Raw genomic sequence first — 18,070 nt, 5'->3', positions numbered from 1 at the left:
GAAAGAAAGAAAGAGAGAAAGAGAGAATTAGAGAGAGCATATTTAAATTCACACAGGACACCGGATAAGACAAGAGAAATACTCCAGATGTAACAGACTGACCCTAGCCCCCCGACACATAAACTACTGCAACATAAATACTGGAGGTTGAGACAGGAGGGATCAGAAGACACTGTGGCCCCATCCGATGATACCCCCGGACAGGGCCAAACAGGCAGGATATAACCCCGCCCACTAGCCCTCAGTCCAGCCTCTCAGCCTATTGTGGACGGTCTGAGCACTGATGGAGGGATTGTGCATTCCTGGTGTAACTCAGGCTGTTGTTGCCATCCTGTACCTGTCCCGCAGGTGTGATGTTCGGATGTACCGATCCTGTGCAGGTATTGTTACACGTGGTCTTCCACTGCGAGGACGATCAGCCGTCCGTCCGGTCTCCCTGTAAGCGCTGTCTTAGGCGTCTCACAGTACGGACATTGCAATTTATTGCCCTGGCCACATCTGCAGTCCTCAGGCCTCCTTGCAGCATGCGTAAGGCACATTCACGCAGATGAGCAGGGACCCTGGGCATCTTTCTTCTGGTGTTTTTCCAGAGTCAGTAGACAAGCCTCTTTAGTGTCCTAAGTTTTCATAACTAAGACCTTAATTGCCTACCGTCTGTAAGCTGTTAGTGTCTTAACAACCGTTCCACAGGTGTGTGTTCATTAATTGTTTATGGTTCCTTGAACAAGCATGGGAAACAGTGTTTAAACCCTTTACAATGAAGATCTCTGAAGTTATTTGGATTTTTACGAATTATCTTTGGGATTCAAATGGTGGGATTGGATGGGGCAGGAGATGTTTATTTATTTTTTTCAATGGTTAGTGCTATCTGGGATTCTTTGGACCTCCCGATCGTTTTAAATTTCAACTTCAATGGGATGACGTCAGAGTTGGGGTGAAATCCCAAGGCGCCATTAATCACTTCCTTTGTGAATCCTACAAAATGTGTTGCTGCTGCCGCCTTGCGTTTGGTCTCTTCCATCAGCCCCTGTATGAAATGGTATCGGCCGTCGTGTAGACATGGAGTTCCTGGTAAAAGACAACTATTGTTCTTTTTTTCACAGATTTAGAAGTACCACTTTAGCTCAAAATGGACATTTGTGTTCCATCTACGTTTATCTTAACATTCGTCTATCTAACCGTTAAAATGAAGCTGATACATAATGTTCGTTTGTTGAACGCATGCAGTCACATGGCTTTATTATCACCTGTAATCGATGAAAGTGATTAGTTAGCTAGCTAATGCACTGTAAAAGTGTTCCCAAAAACAGTTTCTAGCTGCATGTCTAACTAACGCTACTGCACCTAGGCACGAATGGAACCCGACGCTATCAGCACTTTGTACCGCGAAATTAGTGGGTATCCCACCCCTATTTCTGCCTTCGTGACGGCGAATGACTACATGGCACTATTAAACGGCACGAGTTTCACTTTATGTACAGGTGAGACACTGCGCGCGCGCACACACACACACACACACACACACACACACACACACACACACACACACAGAGATCGCAACGTTGTAACTGTCCCACTATGGTGTCTGTGAAACCACAGGTTGCGCCTGAGGCCATCACCATTTTGAAGTAGTCAATTTTCATCTGCATCTGAGTTGGTTAACAAACTGAAAGGGTGTATTTTTAGATTTTTTTATTTAACCTTTATTTAACTTGGCAAATCAGTTAAGAACAAATTCTTATTTACAATGACTGACTGTAATGTAACCAGAAACTATTAGGGTGTGGGGTTTCTCGCTTCCTCTGTCTCTGCTGCTACCATAGAGATGCATAGAGGACTCATCTTGTGTCTGTGCCATTATAGCAAAGATTTCTATAACTAACCCAAGATAGACCAGAGCATGTCATTTCCACCACTCTAGTCATTCAGGTTACGCCTCTACAGAGCTCTGGACATTCAGGTTACGCCTCTACAGAGCTCTGGACATTCAGGTTACGCCTCTACAGAGCTCTGGACATTCAGGTTACGCCTCTACAGAGCTCTGGACATTCAGGTTACGCCTCGACAGAGCTCTGGACATTCAGGTTACGCCTCGACAGAGCTCTGGACATTCAGGTTACGCCTCTACAGAGCTCTGGACATTCAGGTTACGCCTCTACAGAGCTCTGGACATTCAGGTTACGCCTCTACAGAGCTCTGGACATTCAGGTTACGACTCTACAGAGCTCTGGACATTCAGGGTACGCCTATATAACGCTGTGCTCATTTAGGTTAGTGTTTTCCATTAGCGTCGGCTGTACAGCCGGTTACACAAATTTTCAGCCGGGTACTTTTTCCACTTCAATTTAACTATGCTACTTTTTTACAATTCATAAATCAGAAAAAAAGTTCACGAGCCCTCTCCCACTAAAATGAATGATATGCATGTTATAGTGTGTGTCAGTCCGAAAGTGACCGACGACAGGGACGGTCTGCTGGCTTGACGGTCTGCTGGCTTGACGGCCTGCTGGCTTGACGGCCTGCTGGCTTGACGGCCTGCTGGCTTGACGGCCTGCTGGCTTGACGGCCTGCTGGCTTGACAGTCTCTCTGTACCTCCTGGGTGTGTGTGTTGTGTACACTGTGCTTGCAGTCACATTTCTTTACACGGAGGGAGAGAGCACAGAGGAGGATGGTGGCCGGAGCTATAGGAGGACGGGCTCATTGTAATGAATGGAACAAAATGTGGTTTCCATGTGTTTGTGTTTGATACGTTACATGAATTCCGTACCAGCCATTACGATGAGCCCGTCTTCCTGTAGTTCCTCCTACCAGCCTCCTCAGAGAGCATGATGCTCCTTCATCGTCTATGTGAGTCAATTTGCACGTCCCATATAATGCGGTAACGATGAGTCGAAATCCACTTCGAATATAAATTAATGTGCCAGAAATTGTACTTTCTCATGTTCATTGGCGATTTTTAGCATGTAAATCTTGGTGGGGCAAACTCCCCCCAATTTTTTTGGTCATTTCCAATTTGATCAAATTAATCATAGTGGGCAGAACGAGCAAGGACGTGGGCAGAGCCAAGCACGAGCTAGTAAGATCCTATTGGCTCGCTCTAGTATTTATTAGCGTATTTCCGTTAAGGAACGCCTACTTTGTTGTGTGAGTGTGCAATAACTCAATTCACCCCTGCACTCCTTCTAAACAACATAATTTTTGGTAAAGGGTAAAGTCTACAAAATGCAGTCCACTGTTTGTTACAGATTCTAGTTTTGGAAACAGAAAACTGTATGGCGATCAAATGTTTCATTGATGAGAATATTTGCATAATTTTGGCCAAAATCCATCTTGCTCCGTCTTTTCCCAGTGCTGGGCTTCCTCACTACCATATTTGGTAGTGTGTGGAAACGCCAACCGGATGCTTCACATGTATACATCCAGGGAAATATCTGACTCATTGTTCTATCTGTGACAATAGCGTCTATGACAGCATGGACAGCACCATTGAGGCTATCTCCATTTTGAAGTAGTCAATTTTCTTCACGATTGGCCGGATCCCTCCTGATGACCTGGATGGACATGACTCCAACAGGATCAGCCAATTAAGTGTGAAGTACCACCCAGTTGCTGACGTTAAAATGGCGGAAGCCTTCAATGCTACCTTTTGGTCACTAGAGGCCTCTATCATTCTCAAAGGCCTCAGTGGTGCTGCCCATGCTTTAACAGGCTTTTGGGCATTGGCCCTCTATACATCACACACACACACACACACACACACACTAAAGAACACTGAACAGCAGACAAATTGGTACCCATAAAAAACATATGCAGACAAGCAGTTCTCCCTGATTTATGATATTTATAAACCTGGAAGTGTGTTTTATTTTTTTGACTGCACGTATGCTATTATGTTTGTTTGGTTGGGGAAAAAATAGTTCAAATTACTTTTTAAATCTATTGAAAAAAAAAAAAAAATCCTAGTTATTAACCTCTCCTTCACCTGCGCCTATCAGAGTGGAGTCAGACTGAGACAGTCCGGGGAGCCAGACTGCACTATGCCCAGCAGTGGACACTGATTCAAAACTACAGACAAGAGACCGACATAAACATCCAACCACCTAGCCCCTGCAGCCTTTTACACGGCGAGTAAGTAGACAGACGGACACATTAACACTCCCCCACCACTCATTCTCCATCCCAGTGTCTGGTGTTGATGACGTAATGTGTAAGATGATTATATAGGGGAGGTATTTAATAAAGACGCGAGAGGTCTTTCTCTGAGCTGCCATTTTCAAAGCTTTCTTCCTTCCTGCTCAAATAGATTTCTGAGTTCCTATTCCCTGTCTGGAGATCTGAAGGCGGTTGTCAGGGTAACCAGCGGTCAGGTTGTGGTACAACAGTTCCTGGAGGTAAGGATGGCGTAGTCTGGGTGTGTCCGTCATCATTTGGCTAAATTCCTTCACCCACCCCCATACGGTGCGTATTTGTTTGCTTTAAATTTAATAGGGTCTGTTCATTTTCAGGTATGGAGCAACAGGTGTCTAAAAAAGATCCTCGATCTCTCAGCTCTCAACAAACATGGGAGAGTGTATGAGGATGGTAAGGCCTTTTCCTGGGTGGTTTTAATGCCTATGGTGCTCTGAGTATTCTGTCCGATGCTAGACCTGTCCACTGTGGACCTAATCGGCGCCATTTGCTTGAATTCATCAGCCACACTCTCTCTCCATGTCGGTCTGTCTTTGTGTGCAGCTCAGTTTGGCTGCCTGGCCTGGTCTACATGTGAGAACAGGCTGCTGTATGTAGCTGAGGGGAAAAGGTCTATAGGAGAGTCATATGCTTCAGCCTCCAGCCCATCAGCTGGAGAGCCAAGAGCAGGGCCCTCGGAAGGCCCTTCTGAGAAGGTATCAGAAACACCCTGATCACTTCTCCTCTATTACTTGTCTTTGTATGTTTAGCCATACATTCAGTTGGATGTAGTCCTTAAAGTGACACTCGGGTGGTTCTGGAAGTACTCTTAGGATGGCTGCTATGTTGCGTAAACATGATCCAGTGTTTATTTCTATTTGTTTTTTCATGGCTTCAACACCCTTCCTTTCCCCTGTTGTGCATCAGGATAAGAGTGTGTACTGGGAGGACTGGGGGGAAGGCTTGACCAGTAAAAGTGTCCCAGTGCTGTGTGTGGCCGACGTGGCCAAGGGCACGGTAACAGTGCTGCAGGGTGTCCCGTCACACGTGTCCCCAGGCCAGGTGAGCACAAACGGGGCCTCACACACCCACACACACACACACCAATAAAGGCATTAGCAGAGCATCGTATGGTATTTGCAACTTCACTGTAAAGATCACCAGTCACATGACATGTCTTATAGTCATGTAATTCTATGTAATATCATGTTATGCCATGAAATGTAAATGTACAGTAATTGTTGTCATGCTGATTGTCTGTCTGGTTAACACAGGGTCTCTGGGCCCATGATGGCGAGTCTGTGTTTTTTGTGGGCTGGTGGCATGAGCCCTTCAGACTGGGCCTGAGGTTCTGCTCCAATAGGAGGTAAGGAACAGCCTGTGTAGTCTACTATGTTTACGTCATCTCACTAATCAATATTCCAGAGTAATAGACTGATCAAGATATGCCCTTATGTGTTATTTTAGTAAGACTAAAATGAGAGCTTCTGGTTTCAGGTCAGCTCTGTTTTGTCTGGACCTGGAAGGAAACTGTGGTGAGTATTTCCTGTGTTCATTGTCATGGTAATCAACTTGTTAATTCACAGCGAATTAACAACAAAGCTTCTCTTTCCTCCTCTCAAACCTCCAACCTGCAACCCCTTGTTTCTCCTTACACAGAGTGTCTGTCTGGGGACACCAGCTCAGTCTCGTCCCCCCGTCTGAGCCCTGATGGACGCTACCTGGTGTACCTGGAGGGACAGGTGTTTGGCCCCCACAGCCAGTGTCTCAGCATGCAGCAGGTGAGTCCCCAGCCTGACCTCCAGCTTCCCAACTCCCAGACCCCAGTCCAGACCCTCCCCCCCACTCCCAGCCTAGCCCCTAGTCCTCAGCGTGACCTCCAGACCCCCGCTCCCAGCCTAGTCCTCAGCGTGACCTCCAGACCCCCGCTCCCAGCCTAGTCCTCAGCGTGACCTCCCGACCCCCGCTCCCAGCCTAGCCCCTGGTCCTCAGCGTGACCTCCAGACCCCCGCTCCCAGCCTAGTCCTCAGCATGACCTCCCGCTCCCAGCCTAGTCCTCAGCGTTACCTCCCGCTCCCAGCCTAGTCCTCAGCGTTACCTCCCGCTCCCAGCCTAGTCCTCAGCGTTACCTCCCGCTCCCAGCCTAGTCCTCAGCGTTACCTCCCGCTCCCAGCCTAGTCCTCAGCGTTACCTCCCAGCCTAGTCCTCAGCGTTACCTCCCAGCCTAGTCCTCAGCGTTACCTCCCAGCCTAGTCCTCAGCGTTACCTCCCAGCCTAGTCCTCAGCGTTACCTCCCAGCCTAGTCCTCAGCGTTACCTCCCAGCCTAGTCCTCAGCGTTACCTCCCAGCCTAGTCCTCAGCGTTACCTCCCAGCCTAGTCCTCAGCGTTACCTCCCAGCCTAGTCCTCAGCGTTACCTCCCAGCCCTCAGCGTTACCTCCCAGCCCTCAGCGTTACCTCCCAGCCCTCAGCGTTACCTCCCGACCCCCGCTCCCAGCCTTGTCCTCAGCGTTACCTCCCGACCCCCGCTCCCAGCCTTGTCCTCAGCGTTACCTCCAGACCCCCGCTCCCAGCCTAGTCCTCAGCGTTACCTCGCAGCCTAGTCCTCAGCGTTACCTCGCAGCCTAGTCCTCAGCGTTACCTCGCAGCCTAGTCCTCAGCGTTACCTCGCAGCCTAGTCCTCAGCGTTACCTCGCAGCCTAGTCCTCAGCGTTACCTCCCAGCCTAGTCCTCAGCGTTACCTCCCAGCCTAGTCCTCAGCGTTACCTCCCAGCCTAGTCCTCAGCGTTACCTCCCAGCCTAGTCCTCAGCGTTACCTCCCAGCCTAGTCCTCAGCGTTACCTCCCAGCCTAGTCCTCAGCGTTACCTCCCAGCCTAGTCCTCAGCGTTACCTCCCAGCCTAGTCCTCAGCGTTACCTCCCAGCCTAGTCCTCAGCGTTACCTCCCAGCCTCGTCCTCAGCGTTACCTCCCAGCCTAGCCCTCAGCGTTACCTCCCGACCCCCGCTCCCAGCCTAGTCCTCAGCGTTACCTCCCGACCCCCGCTCCCAGCCTAGTCCTCAGCGTTACCTCCCGACCCCCGCTCCCAGCCTAGTCCTCAGCGTTACCTCCCGACCCCCGCTCCCAGCCTAGTCCTCAGCGTTACCTCCCGACCCCCGCTCCCAGCCTAGTCCTCAGCGTGACCTCCCGACCCCCGCTCCCAGCCTCGTCCTCAGCGTGACCTCCCAGCCTCGTCCTCAGCGTGACCTCCCAGCCTAGTCCTCAGCGTGACCTCCCAGCCTAGTCCTCAGCGTGACCTCCCAGCCTAGTCCTCAGCGTGACCTCCCAGCCTAGTCCTCAGCGTGACCTCCCAGCCTAGTCCTCAGCGTTACCTCCCAGCCTAGTCCTCAGCGTTACCTCCCAGCCTAGTCCTCAGCGTTACCTCCCAGCCTAGTCCTCAGCGTTACCTCCCAGCCTAGTCCTCAGCGTTACCTCCCAGCCTAGTCCTCAGCGTTACCTCCCAGCCTAGTCCTCAGCGTTACCTCCCAGCCTAGCCCTCAGCGTTACCTCCCAGCCTAGTCCTCAGCGTGACCTCCCGACCCCCGCTCCCAGCCTAGTCCTCAGCGTGACCTCCCGACCCCCGCTCCCAGCCTAGTCCTCAGCGTTACCCCCGCTCCCAGCCTTGTCCTCAGCGTTACCTCCCGACCCCCGCTCCCAGCCTAGTCCTCAGCGTTACCCCCGCTCCCAGCCTAGTCCTCAGCGTTACCCCCGGCTCCCAGCCTAGCCCCTAGTCCTCAGCGTTACCTCCAGACCCCTGCTCCCAGCCCCTTCATGAAGGAGCCGTTACCGCCTTATCAGAAAGAAGCAAGGATGGTCTGGAGGTCAGTGGGGAGTGCTGCTTATGCTTCGCTGGTGGTATTCTGCACTGTTATACTGTTATATCCTTACCTTCTCTCTGTCCACAGTATGACCTGGAGACAAGGAAGATCTCGGTGCTGGTGGACGTAGTCAATAGGCCAAAGAAAGGTACAGAATTTGAATAACTTTAACGCAACATTTTGAACTTGACATAGAATGGCACCCCATTTCCTACTGCACTTTCCATCTCTTGCTTCTCACCCATTTCCTTCCCGGACATTATCTATCAATCCCCGTTCCTGTGCCCCCCCCTTTTGTCTGTCCCTAGATGAGTTTGCTGGGCTGTATGAGGCTTTGCCACCTCGATGCTGGGCGTCAGACAGCCAGAGAGTGGTCTTCAGTAGTGCCCGGAGGAACTGGAGGGTATAGTGTGAACATGCACACAAGCAGACACAACTTTGTACTCCATGATCTCACTTTCCCATCTGTCCCTCTCTCCCAGGACCTCTTTGTAGTGGACAGGACCACTAGGAGAGTAACCCGCATGTCTGCCCGTAAGCTCTCCTTTATATGATTATTAGTCTGTTAGGTTTTCATCTCCAGCTTCTTCAACTGAAACTAGTCCGAGCTGTAGCAAACCGTTCAATCTTTCTCTCTCCACTCAGCTGAGAAATTTGGGAGCTGGAAGCTGCTCACCATCCAGAATGACCTCATGGTGGTCCACTGTTCCCATCTGAACGAGGCCCCACGCCTGGTAATACAGTATTGTGGTCATTCATATATCGCTCTGGGAATTCAGGTTACCCCTATACAGAGGGCTGGGCATTGAGGTTACCCCTATACAGAGGGCTGGGCATTGAGGTTACCCCTATACAGAGGGCTGGGCATTGAGGTTACCCCTATACAGAGGGCTGGGCATTGAGGTTACCCCTATACAGAGGGCTGGGCATTGAGGTTACCCCTATACAGAGGGCTGGGCATTGAGGTTACCCCTATACAGAGGGCTGGGCATTGAGGTTACCCCTATACAGAGGGCTGGGCATTGAGGTTACCCCTATACAGAGGGCTGGGCATTGAGGTTACCCCTATACAGAGGGCTGGGCATTGAGGTTACAGTGTGTTCCACTAGCGCCGGCTGTCGACTATACAGCCGGTTACACTAATTTTCAGCCGGGTACTTTTTCCACTTAAATTAACTATGCTACTTTTTACAATTCACAAGTCATAAAAAAAAGTTCATGAGCCCTCTCCCACTAAAATGAATGATATGCATCTCATAGCGTGTGTCAGTCAGAAAGTGACCGACGACAGGGACAGTCTGCTGGTTTGACGGTCTGCTGGTTTGACGGTCTCTCTGTACCTCCTGGGTGTGTGTGTTGTGTACACTGTGCTTGCAGTCACATTTCTTTACACGGAGGGAGAGAGCACAGAGGAGGATGGTGGCCGGAGCTATAGGAGGACGGGCTCATTGTAATGAATGGAACAGTCAAACATGTGGTTTCCATGTGTTTGTGTTCGATACGTTACATGAATTCCGTACCAGCCATTACGATGAGCCCGTCTTCCTGTAGCTCCTCCTACCAGCCTCCTCTGAGAGAGCATGATGCTCCTTCATCGTCTATGTGAGTCAATTTGCACGTCCCATATAATGTGGTAACGATGAGTCGTGGCACATTAATTTATTTTCTTTCTCATGCTCAGTGGCTATTTTAGCATGTAAATCTTGGTGGGGCAAACTCCAATTTTGTTTCTTTTCGGTGCAAGCCACTACACTAAACAGTACATTAATTGCACTATAACGGTGACCAACAGTGCCCACACACGGTTAAGACCGACATAAAGCTGTCCCAACTAGAGAGCTTTCTTTTCAGCACCACAGAGTGAATCCTTACCACTGTTACACCTGGCTATCAGCGGAGCCTTGTCTGGCAGCGAAACCGTTCATTCAGCCTCATTTACTGCCTTTAAAAAATAATAGCTGATATGGCTGACTTGCTTCAACAAACATGTCTGAGATTTCCCATTTCCGAGTTTCCAGTTGTTTTGAATGCTGCAGAAGTAACGCTGGATTGACAGCATGGCCAATGTATTCAACCTTTTCTAGCCCATCGTGTTGAATGTTTATCCTTTTAAACACCCACCCCACTGAATATCAGGCTAGTAATTGCTTTGCAATGCTTGCAGTTAGCCACTGATTCCTTCCAAACCACTCATTGTTGAATTAGCGATTTCCAACTTGGTGTGTAATGTTTATGTCCAATGGCCGACGAGCACCGCTAAGTTTTATCATAATTTCTCATATGACAAGGATTTGCCAGTAGATTGTCGACTTAATTCATGATGACTGCTAGCTAAGTATGACGTTGACATGATCAGTCCAATCAAAGCTACGGCAGATATAATGTGATTTGATGTCATTTTATCTGTGGCCAATGACCTTGAGCCTTCTTGGATGGACACTTCTAATGTAACTCAATGGCTGCGTTTCAAACATATAAAAGACACACCCTCGTCCACTTACCCTCGCCTTATGCCCTTGGGGGAATCCCCGTGGCCATATTTGTCGGTCCAAATGATTAGCCAAGCAAGGGAAGTTTGCAACGTAAGCCCCTCAGCCCTCGTTTTTAATGGAATTTGCGGGTGTGCAATTATGTTCACTTCGGGGCCTGAAATGCCCCATAATTCAATTTGCGATGATGGTACATCCGCTAAGAAAAGTCAGCCAAAATCCCAAGGTCAATATGGAGTCAACAGTGTAAGTAAAAACAAATGTAAATAAGTTAGAAATTGTGCTGCTAATACACCAACACGTCTTGTAAATGTTTTTGTTTTGTTAGCTTTTGGAAATTGTAGAAATAAATGTTCATTCAGAAGTTCCAGCTAGGCAGGCTAACGCTAGTTAGCTAATTAATTTGCTAGCTATCATACATGAATAAATATATAGTTAATATAAGTAGACGTGCAATCATAACGTCATCAGAAGTGTCCACTTCATTTTAGGGCTGAGGAGAAAGGATGTGTCTTAAGTGTTTGGAATGCAGCCTATGACGGCACCCAAAGGGCTTGAGTTTTGGAACTCTACCTTTTTAGATTTTGCCTTGACATAATGTCCCCATGAGTGACAGGACACTGAGCCAATCACTGCGCAACTAGGGAACACGTTTGTGTTAAACCAAATCATCATGGAAACGCATTTCATTTGGTGTATCAAGCAAGAAGGCAGTAACTGCAGTCTAGGGTTAAAGATCATGTCCATGTTAATAAAAAAACTGACATCTTAGTAAGACAACCACATCTCCAATGATCTGCCTACAATTCATTTGCCTCGACAGTAAAACAACTTTGAAGTCCTTTTTTTCCAGTTTCACTCCATGAGCATTTACTGCTCTTTTGCTTGGTATGGCAGAGCTGTGATTTGATTGACGAACAACAAGCTTGGCTCATAAATGTTGTCTAACTGAAAAAGTCAATCTCATATCCTTGCCGTTCATAAATCATACAACCATATCGCATCGGGACAAGTAAACTAAAGATCTCGTTTGTATTTTCGATATGAACTCTTATCAGGACTTGACAGACAGTGATGTTAGGCTACTGACGAGTCACTCAGTTTATCGAATCGCATCGGTAAGAGTTGATTTGGCTTCATTCGCATAGTGGTAGTTTTGTTGGTGATTAACTGCAGTTAAATGATAACGTTCGATGAATATGGTGAATCCTCACTGCAGAAAAATAGGTAGGCTAGTGAAACGATAGCCTCACTCTGGTCCGAAAGAGAACTTATTGATTTATTTCCAAAGCTAATGATGCATATGTTATTTTCAAATATGTTGATCTATGTCTACTGATTTTAATCAAAGTGTTGACAATGGAGTAGTCAACTGCTGCTTCATTCTTCAATTATACCTGTATCGCAGATTGCTGAGAAAATGCCTCTTATAAGGGAACTTTATGCCTGTGGAAGTCAACAAACTCTTAAAAGATTAATTAAGAAGAAATCTGTGGGTCAGGTCATTAAACAAGTGTTTTTTTTCTTCAATAAATGACGTAACTGACGACAGTTAAATTAGTGGAAGAATTTCAATAAGTGTTTTCAACTTTCCTTGTGAATTGTCATTTATTCAAATATATACTATTTTAGAGCCATTTTTTACATTTGAAGAAGTGCTCGTCACACAATTTCTTTGATTTAAAATGTAACTTAATTTATATTTTAAGATAATTTGGTCTATTTACTTAATTTGAAGAACAAACATTGTGGCAATTCTTATCTTACAGTAAAATTCTTTAATCTCAAGAGAAGACTGGATAAAAAATTACGGTTTCTTTTCTTAATTAAAAAATAGTCTTTATTGTCTAAGCCAAGACAATATTTAATCAAAAATAGCAATACACTAGATTCATCCATTTTCAGTCATTTTAATTTTAAACAATACCACCAAAAAAATCAAATTTGGGAGGTAAACTCAAAAGTATTCAATAATTTCGCTGAGTATTTCGGATGGAATCAAGGTATTGGAGGCCACCAAAATAGAGCTTGTTTCCCAGAAAATTATTAACCACCTGGCCCGGGCGATCCCACCTGGCTACTTTTATATTTAGTTAGCAACTCCATGTCCTTGTGGAAAACATGTAGGTTACCCCCCCTATACTGATCATTTAGGTTACCCCCCCTATACTGATCATTTAGGTTACCCCCCCTATTCTGGTCATTTAGGTTACCCCCCCCCCCCCTATACTGGTCATTTAGGTTACCCCCCCCCCCTATACTGGTCATTTAGGTTACCCCCCCCCTATACTGGTCATTTAGGTTACCCCCCCCCCCTATACTGGTCATTTAGGTTACCCCCCCCCCCTATACTGGTCATTTAGGTTACCCCCCCCCCCCCTATACTGGTCATTTAGGTTACCCCCCCCCCCCCCCTATACTGGTCATTTAGGTTACCCCCCCCCCCCCCTATACTGGTCATTTAGGTTCCCCCCCCCCCCCTATACTGGTCATTTAGGTTACCCCCCCCCCCCCTATACTGGTCATTTAGGTTACCCCCCCCCCCCCTATACTGGTCATTTAGGTTACCCCCCCCCCCCCCCCCCCCCATACTGGTCATTTAGGTTACCCCCCCCCCCCCCCCTATACTGGTCATTTAGGTTACCCCCCCCCCCCCCCCCCCCCAGACTGGTCATTTAGGTTACCCCCCCCCCCCCCCCCCATACTGGTCATTTTGGTTACCCCCCCCCCCCCTTTACTGGTCATTTGGTTACACCCCCCCCCCCCTATACTGGTCATTTAGGTTACCCCCCCCCCCCCCTATACTGGTCATTTAGGTTACCCCCCCCCCCCCTATTACTGGTCATTTAGGTTTACCCCCCCCCCCCCCCTATACTGGTCATTAGGTTACCCCCCCCCCCCCCTATACTGGTCATTTAGGTTCCCCCCCCCCCTATACTGGTCATTTAGGTTACCCCCCCCCCCTATACTGGTCATTTAGGTTACCCCCCCCCCTATACTGGTCATTTAGGTTACCCCCCCCCCCCTATACTTTTCATTTAGGTTACCCCCCCCCCCCCTATACTGGTCATTTAGGTTACCCCCCCCCCTATACTGGTCATTTAGGTTACCCCCCCCCCTATACTGGTCATTTAGGTTACCCCCCCCCCCTATACTTTTCATTTAGGTTACCCCCCCCCCCTATACTGGTCATTTAGGTTACCCCCCCCCCTATACTGGTCATTTAGGTTACCCCCCCCCCTATACTGGTCATTTAGGTTACCCCCCCCCCCTATACTGGTCATTTAGGTTACCCCCCTATACTGGTCATTTAGGTTACCCCCCTATACTGGTCATTTAGGTTAACCCCCCCCCCCCCCCCCTATACTGGTCATTTAGGTTACTCCCCCCTATACTGGTCATTTAGGTTACCCCCCCCTCCCATACTGGTCATATATGCATTGTCATTGCAGGTAGTGGCTTTTCTTCCGTTGGCTGGGGGGGAGGGGGAGGTGTCCTGGGACCATCTGGGCGAGTCGTGTCTACTTGGTGCTATCGTCAATGTTCTGGACGTCAGCCCTACACCCCAGGAGGAGAACCCAGAGTACTGTGAGTCAGTCAATAGTGGTTTACAACTTGTCTGGTTGCCATAACTGCATGTCCTTGAGAACAATAAAATGAAGTAAGTTGTGTGTCTCTTATGCAGCTGGCCTAGACTTCGGGGCCCTGCTGGTTACGTCAAACCACCTTCCGTCACGCACCAAGGTTCCTCTGGTGGTGTTTGTCCATGGTGAGAGAAACCTCTGGAGAATCTAGCTCCTGGGCCCGTATTCATAAAGCGTCTCGTAGTAGGAGCACTGGTCTAGGATCAAATCTTCGCTGTATATTTAATTTGTATAAAAACTGATCCTAGATCGGCACTCCTATTCTGAGATGCTTTTATGTATATGGGAACTGATCTATGAAAGAGATCACGGAGGACTCACTGAAGCTTGTGTTCTTTCCCAGGTGGGCCGCACTCCCAGTTCTTTGCGGAGTGGAATGTCACTACAGCAGTCCTGGTCAAACTGGGCTTTGCTGTACTCATGGGTAAGATAGTGGACTTCCTCCTTGGCTCATACCCACACACACTGGTATCCACTGTTAGAATATTGTTTCTCGCTCTGTGTTTTGTAGTGAATTACCGGGGTTCCACTGGCTTTGGCCAGGACAGCATCCTCTCTCTGGCCGGTAACATCGGCAGCCAAGACGTGAAGGATGTGCAGGTACCGAGTGAGCTCTCAGCTGAAAATGACTACAAGTGTTTCAACCCAGGGTGTCAGTCAGGTTGCTAATTTTTGTTCTAACTCAATACTACTAACACACCTTGTTCAACTAACCTCTTCCTAACTATCATTCCCAGAGGGCTGTGCTAACTGCCCTTGCTGACCAAACTGCTGAGAAGCTCTTAACCCTTGACCCTGATAAAGTGGTGGTGATGGGTGGGTCCCACGGAGGCTTCCTGGCCTGCCACCTGATTGGCCAGTTCCCAGACTTCTACAAGGCGTGTGCCGTCAGGAACCCAGTCATCAACGCTGCCACCTTACTGGGAACCAGTGACATCGTGGACTGGTGAGACTTGACACTGTCTCTGTGTATCAGTGTATAGGACTGGGGAGTCCTAAATGAGACTGTAAAACACTAATTGTAGTGCACTAGTTGGGGGATGGAAAGTGTGTGCACTGCATATTTAAGATACTGTAAAAATAATAAATAAATAAAAATACAAGTACTATGCAAATACAATGTGATTAATTGGTTGGTTGATGGATAGTTGTCCTGTGTCTCCCTCTACCTTTCCTAGGCGTTACTCTAGTGTGGGGCTGCAGTACTCTTATGACCAGCTGCCCACCCCAGAGGCTCTCACCACCATGCTCCAGAAATCCCCCATCACCTACGCACCTCAGGTTTGAGGTTCATGCACACAAATACAAACACACTCCCCTATAGCTGTCAGAGACAAGCATATCATTTGGTTTCGTCCGTCTGTGTCCAGATCAAGGCCCCAGTGCTCCTGATGCTGGGGGGTAAAGACAGGAGAGTGTCCCCTTACCAAGGTTTGGAGCTGTACCGCTCTCTGAAGAGCAGGGGCTCCCCCGTCAGGTGACAACCGCTTGTTATATTATCCATCATCCTGCCCACATAAAAAAATAACTATAGAACACTACAGTACTTACTATAGAATTTGGCTCAAATGCATTAAGGAAAGAAATTCCCCCAAATAACTTTTAACAAGGCACACCTGTTAATTGAAATGTATACCAGGTGACTACCTCATGAAGCTGGTTGAGAGAATGCCATGAGTGTGCAAAGCTGTTATCAAGGCAAAATGTGGCTACTCTGAAGAATCTCAAATGTTAAAATATATTTTGATTTGTTTAACACTTTTTTGGTTACATGATTCAATATGTGTTATTTCATACTTTTGTTGTCTTCACTATTATTCTACAATGAAGAAAATAGTAAAAATAAGGAAAAACCCTTGAATGAGTAGGTGTGTCCAAACTTTTGACTTACTGTCGATGAAAACGCTCTTGGTACATATTATGATCTGCAGCTTATGAGGTATTCGTACTCAGGCGACCAAAAACTTGAGACTTCCTTAAAATTAGTTTGTGCACCAGCTGTTGAGACACTCCTGCCCCTCTCAGCTTACCCGAGGCTGCCTTCTGATCTTACCAGTGAGGTGTATTGTCCTTGTTCAGGCAAGACTCCTTGAAATGTAGGATATTGCAGTTCTTCAGGTCCTGTTGATAGGATAGTCGCCAACAGTTGGTTCTCTAGTGATTGTACGTTCGCCCACAAAACAGACGGCAATGGCGGTCTAGATGCGCGCCGACGTAGCCTAATCATGACGCCGCCTCGCCTCTTTCGCCGCTGCTTCCTCTTTCGAGTCCCGGGGATCAGGGCCAGGTCCGGGGTAAACGACCAGAGCTGCCGACTCGTTGAAGTAGAAATCTCTATCCGAATCGAGGTTCGCGATTGCTGTTCTATAGCAGAATTTGATTGCTGTTCTATAGCAGAATTTGGTCAGGAGCCGGTAAGACGGCAGCTATCCACTGCAGCGCCGTCCTAGTTTAGCATTGTTAGATGATTCGTTGACCTGTGTGAACTCTGGGCCGTATTTGTTAGGTACCTAATAGAAGCAGAACAAACAGGGAGGGACTACCTGAACTTGTCCAATAAGAAATTGCTTGCTTTTGTTTTCCTACGTTGTCCGCTAATAAATACAACTGCTTGCCCTTGCAGGTTGCTTTGGTTTGCGGAGGACGCCCACTCTCTGGCTCGTGTGGACACTCAGGCTGACTGCTTCCTCAATGTGGTGCTGTGGTTCCAGCAGCACCTCTACCTGCACTGAGCCTCTACTGGTATGACTGGGGACACAAAGGGAACTGTGGAATTAAGACATCCACACTTGTGTGTACTGTACTCCCTTTGTACATTTCAGTTGTTACCAGGTCCTTCTGCTGTTTTCTATGGTTGCATTATGCCAGCAATAAATGTTTTGTTGAAAATATGACCTTTTGCGTTGATTGTGTACAACCTTCCGTGAGCTCCATGAGGCAATGGATGATTTAACTGCAGATGTGGGATTCCTGTGGATTTGTCTGGAAAACATCCAAAACACCAGTGTTGGGGACGTTACTCTAAAAATCTAGTTTGCCATGCTACCTATTACTTCACACTGGAAGAAGTTAAGCAAGACATAGCTGACTTAACTGTTTTTAATTCCAAGCACAGATGGGACCCTTGGAAATGAATTTGCTTAGGCATTAATCATGTAAAACACATTTCTTTATTGTGACACGGCGTCAGTGAGATTCAAATCTATGATCTTCTGTTTCCTATCCATGGAATTAGTCTACTGCACAACCAGAATGGAGCTAGCATACCATGTTTTTTTAACTCATACGAGGCTGTTCATTTGTCTATTCAAACAAACCCCATTTCAAAGGAAACAAACACACATTAGGATTAGGTGTGGCCAATTAGTCAGCACAGCCAACACCCCTAAACGTTACTAAAGTTTCCTTGTGGTTTTTATGGAACATTAACGTTCTCTGAACGTTACTAAAGTTTCCTTGTAGTTTTTATTTGGAAGTTTTCTTAATGTTCTTCGAACAATTTGAGAACATGACTTCACATAGAACCATGAGGAAACCTGTAGGAAACATTATACTGAAATTTCCACAACGTTGTTTCTTAACATTCTCTGACCTATTTGACAACATTCCCAATGTCAGACCAGTTGGAGAATGTTCCTATAACATTACCAAAAATGAAATGTAACCTTGTTTGAACTTTTAGGGAACGTTCTATTAAAGTAATGACTTTTTTTTTGTGGAGTCCCTTAAATGTGCTGAGTGTTCCAAAGCCAAGCAACTATCCAGCACCATTCCCAGAAAGTTGTGGGAAGGTTGTGTGCAAATAAACCATAGGACCACCATGTTCTCACCAAGCTCTAAGAAACATATGGTTCTCAGAACGTTATGTGCCAGCTGGGTAGTTCACTGCATCCAAATTATTTAGTGTGTTCATAT

At 47.3% G+C, this 18,070-nt stretch overlaps 1 protein-coding gene and 1 long non-coding RNA gene across 2 annotated transcripts; both read left to right on the top strand.

Annotated features, from left to right (window-relative positions):
- Positions 1–959: 959 nt before the first annotated feature.
- Positions 960–17,049, top strand: LOC115166229 (acylamino-acid-releasing enzyme-like). The gene is made up of 22 exons (XM_029720052.1): positions 960–1,071; positions 1,349–1,481; positions 3,997–4,129; positions 4,305–4,392; positions 4,507–4,582; positions 4,733–4,884; positions 5,096–5,230; positions 5,443–5,534; positions 5,666–5,703; positions 5,828–5,949; positions 8,110–8,170; positions 8,331–8,425; positions 8,505–8,556; positions 8,668–8,756; positions 13,964–14,099; positions 14,197–14,280; positions 14,499–14,579; positions 14,667–14,755; positions 14,893–15,101; positions 15,334–15,436; positions 15,526–15,632; positions 16,779–17,049. Exons 1-22 carry the CDS (start codon positions 1,060–1,062, stop codon positions 16,885–16,887), a joined length of 2,196 nt encoding a protein of 731 aa, XP_029575912.1. The 5' UTR covers positions 960–1,059; the 3' UTR covers positions 16,888–17,049.
- On the top strand, positions 8,798–9,216 carry LOC115166234 (uncharacterized). The gene is made up of 2 exons (XR_003870289.1): positions 8,798–9,080; positions 9,112–9,216. It is a non-coding gene; the product is annotated as an uncharacterized LOC115166234 (long non-coding RNA).
- Positions 17,050–18,070: the final 1,021 nt, after the last annotated feature.

The sequence above is a fragment of the Salmo trutta genome, chromosome 28, assembly GCF_901001165.1.
Source record: "Salmo trutta chromosome 28, fSalTru1.1, whole genome shotgun sequence".
NCBI classification, from domain to species: Eukaryota; Metazoa; Chordata; class Actinopteri; order Salmoniformes; family Salmonidae; genus Salmo; species Salmo trutta.
The sequence above is the reverse complement of the archived record's forward strand: the minus strand, read 5'-3'. Positions and strand labels throughout refer to the sequence as shown.